At 38.2% G+C, this 15,455-nt stretch overlaps 1 protein-coding gene across 4 annotated transcripts in view; it reads right to left on the minus strand.

Moving 5' to 3' along the window:
* Nucleotides 1-15,455, minus strand: part of AFAP1 (actin filament associated protein 1) — a 78,418-nt gene that overhangs the window by 21,924 nt on the left and 41,039 nt on the right. For all 4 annotated transcript variants that reach the window (XM_060774101.2, XM_060774100.2, XM_060774103.2 and 1 more), the window contains exons 7-8: nucleotides 13,005-13,097; nucleotides 1,846-1,930 (exon numbers count right to left, since the gene is read on the minus strand). In XM_060774101.2, the coding sequence (XP_060630084.2) occupies nucleotides 1,846-1,930; nucleotides 13,005-13,097 (178 nt within the window). The remainder of the gene's footprint in view (nucleotides 1-1,845; nucleotides 1,931-13,004; nucleotides 13,098-15,455) is intronic.

Here is a 15,455-nt window from a genome sequence, read left to right on the forward strand (position 1 = left end):
GTTTTCCAGGCTGTATGGCCATGTTCAAAAAGCATTCACTCCTGGCGTTTTGCCCACATCTATGGCAGGCACCCTAAGAGATTGTGAGGTCTGTTGGAAACTAGGCAAGTGAGGTTTATAAATCTGTGGTGTCCAGGGTGGGAGAAGGAATTCTTGTCTGCTTGAGGCAAGTGTGAATGTTGCAAATGGCCACCTTGGTTAGCATTGAATGGCCTTGCAGCTTCAAAGCCTAGCTGATTCCTGCTTGGGAGAATCATTTGTTGGAAGATGTTAGTTGGCCCTGATTGACTTTCCTAGAATTACCTGTTTTTGAGTGTTGTTCTTTATTTACTGTCCTGATTTTTTTAATACTGGTAGACAAATTTTTAAAATACTGGTAGTTCATTTTTATGGTTTCTTCCTTTCTGTTGTAATTGTCCACATGCTTGTGGATTTCAATGACTTCCCTATGTAGCCTGACATGGTTGTTGTTAGAGTGGTCCAGCATTTCTGTGTTCTCAAATAATATGCTGTGCCCCAGGTTTTCTTAATAATGCCTATCTGGGTATTATTAAGAAATGTGCCTTGTATCCCTAAGAATTGTGAAGATCTTTCCACGCATTTCTTGAAAGTACAGAAACACCCACAGCTCCCAACTTTTTCAGGTCAAGGGGCAGATCCAGAATTCTGACAAGTGTGACAGGCACCATCATAAAAGGGATGCTGTGATGGGGATGTTTGAGTGCAAAACATTAAGTTCCCTAAAAGGCAAACTGCTAAAGCTCAAGACAAGTAACTGAACCAAGGCCTGTAGAGGAGAGCTGGGGTCTCACCAAAACCAGAAAATTGCTCCCTTAAACCCACAGTTCTCTACTTTTTAAGGATCATTTACACACACAAATGCACTTACTTACTCCCCAAGCTGCAAATAAAAATTAACACAGATGTGTAACATGCTCTACACCAGTGGTTCCCAACCTGTTTTGGCCTTCAACTCCCAGAAATCCTAACAGCTGGTAAAATTGGCTGGGATTTCTGGTAGTTGTAGGCCAAAACACCTGGGGACCCACAGGTTGAGAACCACTGCTCTACACACTTCGGTCCATTGATAAAAATACAATCATGCACCTCATTCATCCATCACAGAAGTGTACACATACTCTTTCACCCCACCTCATCCAGCCCCCTAGTTACCCTGCACCATTCATTTTACACCTAACTAGTCCACTTTAGGTCACTCTGCACCACTTCCTCAAAGATGGATTCACCCTGCACTTTCTTTTCTCTCCCCTCTTTAAAAGAAGAAACTTCAGCAAGTTTGTAGCTATTTCCCATCTTAATTCCAATGTCCTTCAAAAGACAATGAAAAGTGTAGGATCTATTACATATCCGAACACAGAAGTGTAGTAATGAAATGTAGAGGAGCCTTGCAACTCTCCCTGTTCTCCCAGGACTTTTTCTGTTGGCCCACTTCCTCTGGTATGGCTGCCTTCTGCCCCTCTACCTGCCAGCTAGTGTCAATTCATATTTGCTGCTAATTTTAATATGTCCCCATTTCTGAAGCTCTATTTCCATCTTTTCTACATAATCATACTGAAACCCTCTCATATCAACTCAATCTTTTCCTAGGTATTTGTATCTCAGTACATTTCTGACTCTGCCATGTTCCTTCAGCTATCCTTTCCACACAGCTCCATCTATCCCTATAGCTAGGAATAGTTTCTATATTATGTGAAACTGAATTCTCACTTCCTTCAAAGATTAATGTCTAGGAAAATTATGTGCCTCCCTTTTCCCTTTCTTAGTACTTAAGAGGACTTATGGGCATTCTACAGTATAATTCAAACATTATTAACAACCTCTTACCCTGCTCTTTTCCATTACAGACGGCAGCTATTCCATTTTCTACAGTACCCTCTCCATCAGAACTCGGTCTTTCTGAGGACAATTTCTGCATAGAGAAAACAATTAGGTCATTATTTCAAGTGTCAAAATGTAAAAGATTTGGGATGAACCAAATGTGTCAAGCAGTCAATCTATAAATGAAGACAGCCAAGATTTCACTCTGAGGAATTGAACTTTACACACAAGTACAAAAAAAAGTTACCAAAAACTGTTGACTAACTGTTGTCACTTTTACTTCAAACTAAAACATCAAAGACTAAAATATGCTGTCTGAGATTCATATGTGGAAAGTGGGGGCTTCAGCTGCAGAAGGAGAAAGAAGGATGAGGGTACTGGTTCTTGGTTACTTAATTTATGTGTGCTTGTCTCAAGGGTCTTTGAAGCTGAGGCACAAGAGAACAAAGAATATGAAACTGACACCAGTCATCAGATCCCTGCTTATCTTGATAGCCAGTTATAGAATCAGAGAGTTGGAAGAGATCATAGATGACCATCTAACCTCAGCATAAAACCCTCCAAAGAAGGACACTCTACCACACTTCAAGGCAGCATATTCCACTGGGGAATCACACTTACCACCAGGAAGGTTTTCCTAATGTTTAGGTGGGATTTCTTTTCTTATAGCTTGAATCCATTGCTCTATGTCCTAGTTTCTAGAGCGTCAAAAAAAAGCTCTCCCCTCCTAAATGTGACAAATATTTAAACATAGCTATCATGTTCCCTGTCAGCCCCCTTTTCTCCAAGCTAAACACACCCAACTCTCTAAGCCTCATAGGGGGTGGGTTCCAAACTTTTGATTATTTTGATTTTCACCCTCATCTGGACATGATCCAGTTTCTCAAAATTCTTCTTGGATTGTAGTGCCCACAACTGGACACTATACTCCTGTGGCTGCAGCCTAGAATCGCATTTGCTTTTTTAGCTGCCACATCATACTGTTGAGTAATGTTCAGCTTATGATCTATTAAGACTCCTAAATCCCTTTGACATGTACTGTTTTCAAGCCATGTGTTACACATCCTGTACCTGAGAATTTCATTCTTTCTGGATACATGGGGGCCAAATTTGAGCAGATCTGTAGCCAGAAAAAAACATGGGGGGGGGGGGGGGTCTTGAAATAATTTCTATTTGTATTGTCGAAGGCTTTCATGGCCGGAATCACTGGGTTGTTGTAGGTTTTTCCAGGTTATATGACCATGTTCTAGAGGCACTTTCTCCTGGCGTTTCGCCTGCATCTATGGCAAGCATCCTCAGAGGTAGTGAGGTCTGTTGGAAGTAGGAAAATGGGTTTATATATCTGTGGAATGACCAGGGTGGGACAAAGGACTCTTGTCTGCTGGAGCTAGGTGTGAATGTTTCTATTTGTTTAGCAAATCATGAAGAGTAGGTCCATAACACAAAATAATTTAAATTCTATTTTAGCTACAAAGTTTCAAGTCTACAAAACTGGAAATGACTTTTTAATCAGCAATTTAGTAGTTACAAAAGTATCACAACAACTGTTGGAAACACTTGAAAACTGTGGCAATACACTTTGACAGAAATCAGGTTCCATCAATAAACTTTAATGGACACTCTGTTCACTTTACATCATTCAGGCAAGCCTCTGCTCAAATTACACAAACAAGCAGCCTCCCCTGCCCCAAAACACCACAACCTTAGTTCAACAAACTCTTCCAATAGACTCTCCCAAAAGACTCTTTGGGAAGGAGAGGCTTATCCCAAGAGATGCCAATTCACTTTGTATTGTCTCTTCCACCATACACACATGCAAACTCCTCCTTTCATATTATAATATCAGCTTCAGAACTGCAGTCAAAACTTACATTTTACCCATGATCATTTCTGGACAAACTTATTAGGGCTCTTTAATCTCGTATTGTTAAATACAATACTATCTAAAATCTACTAGTGATGGGTTTTGTGAAGACCCTCTCAATTGCTGCATTTTCCAAGGGCTGTCTGTGTGTGTGTATGTACTGATGATATTTCTACTTTGTTTGAGAATCCTCAAGGCTTTCTCTGACCCTATGCTGCTGTGAAATAAAAATTAGATTCAATTGTATGCTGATCAGTTTTAATGAGTCTGATCAACTCCATTTTGACAATAGCTGATGTGACTTCATGGCCTGTATTGTTTACTGAGCTCTATCATTTGTGCTACGCTAGAAATGCTGTAACTGTAACATTATGTGCCCAGGGCCAACAATAAGAAATTGTGATTACATATAGTGCCACACCCTGATGATAACTTCTTAAACAACAAGCAACCTCTAGTTTTATTCTATCATGGTAACGCAGACCTCAGATAGAGATTACCACATATGCATTCAATATTGCTCCCACGCACTATGTAACTCTAAGGTTCTATGAAATACTGATACTTGACATAAACTTTATCTATCTCTTGGATTGAAGGCAGTGCTGAGACTTGGTAGTTCTTCTGGCCAAAGTTATTGTTTGTTAGCTGTTTGCCTTCTTCCTTAGTTTCAATGTTTTATCTTGTTTTAATTATGATGTATCCTGCCTCAAGCAGCAGGGTGAGGCTGAAAATAAATAAATAAATAAATTATTATTATTATTATTATTATTATTATTGGGCTGATATTTTGAGTCCTAGCCAATACCAAATATTTCTGCTGTGATGTCTCATCACCATCCAAAACTCAGAATGTCTAGGACTCAGTCACACCAACGCTATCCCTTTTTATACCGAGTAAGGAGGGTGCCCCCCACTTATTGTAAAAACCAACCCTGTTTCTGTCCTTATTTGCTATTATAATTCCATTACCGTAACTAATTCTCCCTTGTTTCTTGTACCTGTACTCTGAGATTCTAGACCAGAAGTTTCCAAACAGTGTTCAGTGGAGCCCTAGGGGTTCCTAAAATCATTATAGGGCTTCAATAAAAAATCTTAAAAATCAAATTTAAAATGGATTTTAAAATAAAAGTATGTGAGGCCAATTATTTGATTTACAGTCTCTGTAATAGCTATTTTGTTCTACAACTATTGCTATCTGGTATGTAGTTATTGGCTTCACATTTCAACATTCTATTTGTCATCTGAACAGGAGTAATTCTTACATAGACAATTTTTCACATTGATTCCACATTTATTTATTATTTTTTGTATTTCTTCTACAGTTTTTGAGATGAAAGAGATCTGGGATATTATTCATAAAATATCAAAAGTAAGATTTACTGTAAAACTAGACATTATATATAAAATTGGGAAATATACTGTATCTGAATTAGCACAAAGTGATCCAGAATATATTATCTGATTAAACAAATCAGGAATAGAGTTAGGGTTCCACAGAAAATGTCTTCTAAAGGTTCTATAAATGTAAAAGTTTGGGTACCACTGATCTTGAGGCCATCCACATTGCAGAATTATAGCAGATAGCCACCACTTTAACTGCCATAAATCCATCCTTTGGAATCCTGGGATCTGTAGTTTGTTGTGGTACCAGAGCTTTCGGACAGGGAGAGATAATAAAACTACACATCTCAGAATTTCATAGCCTTGAGCCATGACAGTTCATGGCTCAATGCTATGAACTGCCATGGCTCAATGTTGCTATAATGTTGCAATATGGACACAGCCATGGCTCTGTTAGACTAGATCAGTGTTTCCCAAACTTTGGTCTTTCTGCTGTTTTGGACTTCAACTCCCAGAAGCCCCAGCAAGTTTGTCCAACAGTCAGGAATTCTGTGAGCTGAAGTCCAAAGGAAATGGAAGACCAAAGCCTAGGAAACACTGGTCTGGACAATTCCTGGACAGTAATTGAGTATCACTCCATCAGCCACCCAAGTGGACATATTCTGGAGCACTTTGTATCTTAGATTTCAGAATAAAGACTGCCAGGCCTATATTATGTGAGCAAGGATTTACAAGGGGCATGGCTGCATATGCATTGAGCCCTATGGCCAGGAACTATTTTTCCCCCTTTATGATGCGCAATGACTGGCGGAAGGATCCAGCCCATTCCATTGAGGGAGGCTGTCTCACTGGTTTCATACTGGGCTTTTTCTACTTCCTCCATTGCCAGAGCTTTGGGCAGGATGAGGGAGATTGATTGGAGGAACAGGTAGATGAAGAAACATTAAATATATCTCCCCCAAAAGTGGAGAGAAGAACAACAGGGGAAATCTGGTGAAAGCCAAAGGAAATCATAGCTCAGATTGTGAAGCTGTCCTGAACTCAACCACCTTTGTCATATGTTATCTCCTTTGAATCTCGGCAGTCCCATCTTAGGAGACCTGTGCAGAGAGTCATTTTGACACATAGCACAGCTTTTGAATTTATTTGGAAAGAAAAGGTTTCCAGTTCTCTCTTTTGTTTTCTGTTCTTCCTTTTTGAATATTGCACAACATAAAAGCTCTGCAATTGACATGGTTTAGTTAAAATAGGAGGTGCTGCCTTAATTTTAAGGAAATTACAGATGCTCTTGTTTTTGTGAATAATTCTGGGGCCTTTGTTCTGGGTAGGGGTGTTGTTCTTGTTCTTTCAGATGCATTCCTTCAACCTAGATGCTTCATTACTCTAGATTTCTACTGGTTTTCTTTATGGGAATTGGGAGGGCTGGGAAAACCCTGGTATCTAGGGATTGTTTTTCATAGATCTGTGGAGGAACCCAAGAAGTTGCCGTTTCAATGGACATAAGTACAGATGGGACACCTTTTTCCATATGAAGTCAGAATGTTTTTATTAGGGGGTATTTTCTTTTCTATGTTTTACATTGTTGTTGTGGCCTAACAACCTTATATTCACAGCCAGCCACAGAAGTCAGTAATTACCACTGCATTCCTCTTGCCCTATACAGAAATGTATTATTCTGTTTATTTCTATGGGATTCCTGGTTTGAGACTGGAGACAGAGTGAGGGGTTTGGAGACCATTTTTTACAGATCAAGACAAGAAATTCCCAGACTGGTATATAAAAGGTAATTTTTCCTGTGTTGGCATCCTTTGTTTTGTTATTCTCTTCCTTTTTGAATATGACATGGATAACCACGTTTGAATTTAAAACCTTTGCAGTTGACATGCTGGTTTGGTTAGAAAAAGAGGTGCTCCTGTATTAATTTTTAAGTAATAAGGGATGTCCCTATTGTTTTGTGAGGATTTCTAGGGCCTTTGTTGGGAGGCATTGTTCTCATTCTTTCAGATGTATTAATTTCCCCTTGTAGATGCTTCATTTGTTTGGACTGGTACTAGGTTTCTTTGGGGGAACTGGGAGGGTTGGGTAAAGACTGGTATCTTGGGGCTGCTTTTCATCGATCTGTGGAGGAACCTAAGAAGCCACCATTTCAGTGGACAACTATACGGGTAGGCCACCTTTTTGCTCTTTCCATACAATGTCACAATGCTTTTATCAAGGGAGGGATTTCCTTTTCTATGTTTTACATTGTTGTTGTGGCCTAAGAGCCTTATATTCACAGCCAACCACAGAAATCAGTAAGTACCATTGCATTCCTCTTGCTCGATATAGAAATGTATTCTTTCTATGGAGTTCCTGGTTTGGGGCTGGAGACAGAACAGGGTGTTTTGAGACTATTTTTCACGGATCAGGACAAGAAATTCCCAGATCAGCAAAGAAAAGGAAATTGTTTCCTCTATTCTCATACCATGCATGACTTAGATTTTAAGAATCAGAAGCTTTGTTTGCTGTGATTTGCCATAGGGGTAGTATCCCTGAAGTCCTGCTTTATATGATAAATATCTGTAACAGCTCACTTTACATCACTTTTAAAGCTGGATCTAGCAAATTTTGCCTTTAATTTCTTACAGCTAAACAAATAAGAGGAAGTGTTGACTCTATGCTGAAATCAAATCCTGTTCAGTGCTGCTGTTCTGAAGGTAAAATGTTTAGAAATACCACACACACACACACATCAGCTTCTTTTTTCCCATAACACCTTACTTGGAAAGAATATTATTAGCCATGCTTTTGAATTTTTACAGATAACTCTTTTTTTTATTTGAGAACAGACACATGCTTCTGAATAAGCAATAGCTAAATGTCATATTCTTAAATAGTTAGAATAAACAGTTGTAGCGAACTACTGGTTATGGGGTAGAATTTAAAAGTAAAAGTTAATGTTAGAACATGGCCTATACTGCAGGGTTGGAATGGGATCAGCCATTCTGTGATTCTTAAAGGGGTAGTAGCAGTAGGGGCGGAGCTAATTTACATAAGGGAATCTGATTGGTCATATTTAAATGAGCAGATGCCAGAATTTTAAAAAGGAGGGAGTTAAGGATGACAGTTGGAAAAAAAACCCTGAACATTCAGTTAGAGAAAAGAAGTCAGTTAGAGAAAGGAAAGAAAAGCCGTTAGATGAGGATAAGTTAGGGGTCCAGTAATATATGTCAGAGAATAAGTTAAGTAAGAGTATTTAAGGAAATAGTTAGGATAGTGAGTGGAGAACAGTTGCGAGTTTGCTATTATATGTTTAACAAGTGAATCTTTCATGGGTAAAAAGTCATAAGGATGAGAGTTGTCATGAAACAGTTATATTCAACTAAGACGCTAATATACAAATGTAACCAACAAGCTTTTGTGCAAGACTTCTATAAATAAACTCAGTTAATGTGGAGTTGTGTATGAAGACCGTTTCATAAAACATTGAATAAGATTTAAAGAGAACCCAGAGGAGTCCCAGCAGATTTTAGAAGAGAACTGGTATAAGTTACTGGCCTGAATTGGTGACAGTGGAGAGATATAAAGGAAAGGATCTTTCCACCCCCCTCACTTGGTTTGAAGATATATGTGAAGAGGGCATCCCAACAGTCTAAACATTATGAATTTGGGATAGTAGCGGTCTTTCCTGAATTGTTTTTTATTCATTTATTTTAATTGTATTTAGACTGATTTGTTGTAATACTTGTATAACTACAATTCCATTTCAATTTTTACCTTCTGTAGGTTTTTATTGTTATTGGTTTTTATACTTAAGCCAATTTGGGTCTCAATCCTGAGAAGAAATAATAGTAGTAATAATGACAAATAATACCTGGCCAGGGAACAAATTTAGCAGAGTACCTCTCCAAAATATTGTGTCACCCTAACTCTGACAGGTTTTCTTTTTCCTGAGAGAACACACTTGTGTTTTCTTAGGTTTTGCTTTCTCCCTTGTCAAATTGCCACAAAAAAGCAACAAAAAAAGTAAAAGGTGCTGGTGGTTGGAGTTCCTGGTTTCCAGGACAAGGTTCAAGTCCCTGCGGTGCCCTTTCTGACCTCCCAATGCTACTGGGACTTCTTTTTCCAGGGGATCCCAAATGAAGGGGGGGGGGGGGTGAACCTGTTCCGGCATTTAGTCCTAACTTGGAAGGAGCTCTCCTAGGGGCTGGAGCTAGTTTTAGGATAGGCTTCAACACCTTGGAGCTTGCAGGTCATTTGAAGCACTACCAGGGAGGTTCCATTGTTGTGATTTATTTTAATTTCTCATACTGGGAGAAAGGTCCTCCAAAATCAACAAGTACACCTTACTAGTAAGTATCATTTTCCCCCTGCTAAACTGTGCTGCAATAGCCCAGACTGGGAGAAAATTGTGGACTCCAGGTTACCTGCAGCAAAACCACACCTCTGAATCCCTTCTTCCCAGTTATTGAAAGAGTTACTGGGGTATTGTTCATAAAATATCAAGAGTAAAATAAACTCAAAACTAGACTTTATATAGGAAATTGGGAAACATATTTGAATTAGTGTAAAATGATCCAGAATGGGTATTTTGATTTTAAAAATAAGGGATAGAATCAGGGTTCCACAGAAAATAAATGTCTTCTGGAAGGTTTCGTGGCCAAAAATGTTTAGGAACTGCTTTTCTAGACCAATCCCCTAGAATTCCTATGGGTTGCCCCCTCCCACTCATTTCTTTTCAGTTCCTTCCCAGAACGATGACTATATGCAAACAGATGCTTCCAAATGATTATGCCTCCCCATTGTGAAAGTGTCTCAACTCAAGAGAAGTCTAGGCACAAACAACCGCTTCTACGGGCTTCCTCCCTGTAGATACCTTACATGAAGGCTATGGAAATAGTAATCAACAAAAGAGAACTATCACTTGCTCTTTTGAACCTCTTGTTAAGCTTGGCTTCCCCTGCATTACCATCACATTGGCTCAAGGACCCATCTCTTTTACTTATGAAATTTGCTTTATATACTGACATTTTATACTTGTGACTATAAAATCAACAATGAATAATGTATCTAACATGCAAATCTGAAAGGATACATGGTTCAGTCTCTTTTATTGTTTTCTTCCCCTCTCTGCAGGAATTTATATATCTTCTTTAGTATTCATTAGTTGTGTATCTTTTAAGCCCTTGATCTCCCTCTCTGTTCCAAAATTTTACACATGTCTTTATTGTAGTGATGTTCCTGAAAATGTTTGATAAATGGCACTGGAATCCTGCCTGTTCTTGTAACAGAGCTTCCTTCAACAAACACAGAGCCAGAAATAACATTCACAGAACTAGCCAGAAAAGACAGCTTTTATTTCTGTCCAGTCTTTTTAAGGTGAGATTTTTCTTTTCATGGTAATAGAAAAAGCAAAACAAAGTTCTTTTTTTAAAAAAAGAATTGGTCAACATGAATAACTTGTAGAGATAGTATGTGACTATAGATAGGATGTTCCCTTCAAAATTCAAATATAATGGCAGTTTGCCCTCCAAACTGATTCTGTATCCACAGATTCAACCATCCACACATTGAAAACAAATTCCAAAAGATAAACCTTGATTTTTGTTATTTTAAATAAGGAACACCATTTTATTAAAGAAAAGGTAAATGTTTCCCCTGTCATTAAGTCTAGTTGTGTCAGACTCTGGGGGGTGGTGCTTATCTCCAGCTGAAGAGTCGGCATTGTCCATAGACGCCTCCAAGGTCATGTGGCCAGCATGACTGCATGGAGCACCGTTACCTTCCTACAGAAGCAGTACCTATTGATCTACTCACATCTGCATGTTTTTGAACTGCTAGGTTGGCAGAAGCTGGACCTAACAGCGGGAGCTCACCCCATTCCCTGGATTTGAACCACTGGCCTTTCAGTCAACAAGTTCAGCAGCTCAGCAGTTTAACCCATGGTGTCACCAGGAGCTCCTCTTTTTCCCTGTTTCCTTCATCCATCCTTTTTTTCTTTTTCCTGGTGCCCCAACAAATTACTAAATGACTGTATATAATGGGATTGAGTATGCAAAAGATTTTGGTATCCACTGGATGTCCTGGAAGACACCAAGCATCCACTGTACTAAGTTATTTTTATTTGAAAATAAATTACTGAAGTTGGAGCATTATGTAATACCCTCTTGAGTCAATTTAAACACTTCAATAAAATTATTTTCTGAAACACCAGAAGACAAAGCACGCTGTAACACAAAATAGTATAAAAGACAACAAAACAAATCCTGTAGATTTAGAAACATGAAAGCAATGATGGTGAAGGAATACTGAATTGAAACATTCATAATAAAATACAATTTTATATACGTACTTCTTAAGAATTTGAGGCACCTGAGCCTACAAAATCCATGGAAAATAAGTTCCAAAGATAAGGAGATGGCAAAGGAAATGAAGAGAATTCTTTAGACAACAAGCATGATATTTGACCCAAATAAAGATTAGCAGAGTTGCAGAAAAGATGAATCAAGAGCAATAAACTGAAAACATAAAAAGAGAAAGAAGATCTTACAATGAGACCAATAAGGAAATGATAAATCAATAAAAATGAGGGGGGGAAAGGAAACAGAAACATATTTACCGAAAAGAAAAATGGACCTGCAGAATTATTAATAATAATACTACTAATAAAAATAATACTTTATTTGTACCCCTCTCACCACCACCATCTCCCCGAAGGGACTTGGAGCAGCTAACAAAGCACTCAAGGTGCCACACAAAATAGAATTACATATCACCAAAACAATTCACAATATGACTGAATACAAACAATGGACAATGTAGATCAATAAAATTAAAAATTTTAAAGATTCTAAAACACAGTCATATCTGTGGGTCATTAGGTTTCTTCAAACACAAACTAAAGTGCTGAGTAACAATGGTCAAGTTCATCACATGATCACAGTACATTACTCCAGGTAAAAGGCCCATGTAAATAACCATGCTTTAGGCTCGAATTGAAGTTTTGGAGATTTGGGGCTAATCAAATCTTTATGGGGAGGGCATTCCAGAGCCGGGGAGCCACCACCAAGATGGCCCTCTCTCAACCCCACCAACCGGACCTGTGATGGTGCTGGGATGAAGAAAAGGGCCTCCCCAGCAGATCTAAAGATAACTGAGATGGGCTACCTCTCCAGAGTTCACATATAAATATTGCATGTTTTATGAACCCACATTTTTCCAACAAAAGCTTGAAACCCACAGACATTTTCTCAGAGCATCTGAAACCTGGAAAATACTTCTCAACTCATCCTCATCTACCTCCCCCCCCCCCTCAAAACATCCTAACGCAACTCTCAAACACATTCCCTTCCATCCTTCATCTGATTTTGTAAGGAACATTTGTATCCAGAGATGTGCTTCAGATGGGAACTTTTCTCTTCCCTTCTCCTTCCTCTGTTACTCTGACACAATGGGTAACACCACATATAGCCTGAGGTATTATATATAGGGTGCTTCAAGAGGACTACATTTTCCCCTGGCCTTGTGCTTTAAAGAGTATTTCTCATTCCAGTACAGTTAACACGCAAACATACAATAATACAATGTTTCGCTTTAAACATAAAACCAAGTGGTCAGCAATGTCCAATTTAAAAGAAGCTAAAGAAAATAAACAAACTCATTTTTAAAAGCTACAAGACCATCATTTTATGCAGAAAAATTATGTGTGGGCATGGAAATCAGCCAAAATAAAAAATACTCTGTGATTCTAGATAAGAAATATGAAATGAACCTTAATTAAATCTTCAATGTTTAAAGAGGATTTGTCCACACTTCACCTAAAATCAAGAATTCTTACATGAGCTGCATGCAAGCTTTCACTTTGCTCCACTTTTCATGCATATAGTAAACAAACCACGAATGATTACCTTACTGAATTAGCCATTATGATATTATTATACATTGCATTTTCCTCTGTGATCATTTATAGGACAATTACCTTTTCTAGTTCAGTCTTGTGTACAGGAGAATTAGATGACGGTCCATCTGAATCTGTAGTACCAACACAGTTGCTGCAAACTTCCTTTATTATCTTGAAAGACATGCAAAGATAAAATGCCCTCATTAAGATATTTTTCAAAGAGGAGAATACAGGTAATTAAGATTATGAGTTGCTACTGTCTTGAAAACTGGAGAGCTTAAGAACAATACAAATTGAGTATCCCTTATCCAAAATGCCTAGGATGAGAAATGCTCTGTATTTCAGATGTTAGAATGTTTGCATAATGAGATTTTATGAGAATGGACTCAGGCCTAAAAACAAAATTGATTTCTTTTTCATTTACACCTTATACACACACCCTGGAGGTAATTTTATACATAATATTTTAAATAATATGAACTGGTTTTTTGGGTACAAACCATGTTGATCCTTATGTCACCCATCAGAACCTATATGGCTTACCTTTCCCATTTTATGGTGACTTTTGTTTCTCACGAAAGCCATAAACAAAACTGTTAAGATAGTTCACATGGGATATTTGGTTTGCAATATGGGAGAAAATTCCTCCCTGCAGGCTCAGGCAAATGCTTCTGTATTATTACTCTATCATTCAGAAATTCCAGATCTATATTCTGTCACTAATTAAATTAAACTGTATTAGGCACATTGTGATTTTAAATTAAATATGGGTTTTGGAGCTGAATAACGAGGTTGGGTCTTCCAAGCAAAAAGCCCCTGTTTAATCGGAATCCTTGGATACTTGTGATGGTACCAATTTGATTATACTGGTTTGATCACACTATCTTAGAATATTATGGGTTGGTGAAACTGGGTGGGTTAGTTGTGAAATTTACTCTGACTAGTAATTTTTAACAGCTGTTAGTTTAAGATAAGACAAAACAAAAACTTTTACATGTATTATGACTGTGGGAGAAAGCAATGATAATTAGAAGCTTGGTTAAGATGGTTAATAGGCGTGGGCAATCCATAGTTCTAAATGGTTCTAGAGTATTTACAAAACTAGGCGGCACTGGTGCCTTGCTTCTAAAGTGTTGCTAAAGCTAAAGCTTTGTTTCTAAAGTGTTTCTAAAGTTCTGGTGGTGAAAATTTCAGAACTCTAACAAAACTTTCAAAATTTAATTATTATTTCGTTCCTGGCGATTTTTATGATAGAACCAATCAGGAACTGCCATTTATAATGAAATTTTGAAAGTTTTGTTAGAGTTCTGAATTTTCACCACCAGAACTTTAGAAACACTTTAGAAGCAAAGCACCAGCGCCCCCTAGTTTTGTAAGTACTTTAGAACTATTTATAGCCATGGATTGCCCATGCCTAAAACACTTTTATTTTAATCCCAGGTCTTCCAAGCAAAACAAATATTTTCGTATTTATAGCACCGGGACTGTGGCGCAGCTGGCTGAGTGTCAGATGCATTAAGATCACTTCTGAATGAAAGGTCATGAGTTCGAAGCCAGCCTGGGTCGGAGTGAGCTTCCGATCAATTGTGTAGCTTGTTGTCGACCTTTGCAACCTGAAAGACAGTTACATCTGTCAAGTAGGAAAACTAGGTACCACCTATGTGTGGGGAGGCTAATTCAACTAATTTACGAGGTCATAAAAAGACTCCAGCAAAGAATGCGGGGAATGCGGAAGTTCTTCATCAGTGTCGCAGATGGACGATGAAAGCAACAGCTCCCCTGGCGGCCAGAAAAGTTAAATAGCCTCTGACTGTCTGTCTATATGTGTTGTGTGTCTTTGGCACTGAATGTTTGCCATAGATGTGTACATTGTAATCCGCCCTGAGATTACAATGTAACTGGGGTGAGAAGGGCGGAATATAAATACTGTAAATAAATAAATAATAAATAATAGCTACAAGATAACATAATCTCTTTATTTTTAAATCACATCATCTTCATGTTTTCAAACCATTTTCCAAAATGCTAATATTTCATTCTTTGTGCCAGGCTGATAAAGTATTTCCCAGGAAGCTTCATGAGTTCAATGCAAAGACAACCCAGAACAAACTGAAAGAAATTCAATTTGGCCAAGAATGAAAGGGGCGGGACAGTACAGTTTGTTCACTTTCCCCCACTGAACCTCAAAGTAGTATAAAGCGGTCAAGGTGTATTGAGTGAAGCATATTCTATTCATGAGCATGTCAATGTGAGCACAAGTATGCATGGAAAGACTGATGAAAATCTTCTGGACTTTTTTCTCTCACAGGACTGAATAAAACCACTCCCGGCTACTTGAATAATACTGATAAAGGCTCTCACTCTTTGACATATCCAAGCACAAAAGATCATTTATCGGTATCATACATATTGCATTTTATTTTTCCAGTCGATCTTGTTGGCCAACATCCTGAAGTTCAGCTGAATAGTATGGGAGGAACAAATGAATGGAAAGAAGCTCAGATAAATTGAACAGATCTAACTTCAACA

Source organism: Anolis sagrei, chromosome 4 (genome assembly GCF_037176765.1).
Source record: "Anolis sagrei isolate rAnoSag1 chromosome 4, rAnoSag1.mat, whole genome shotgun sequence".
Lineage (NCBI taxonomy): Eukaryota > Metazoa > Chordata > Lepidosauria > Squamata > Dactyloidae > Anolis > Anolis sagrei.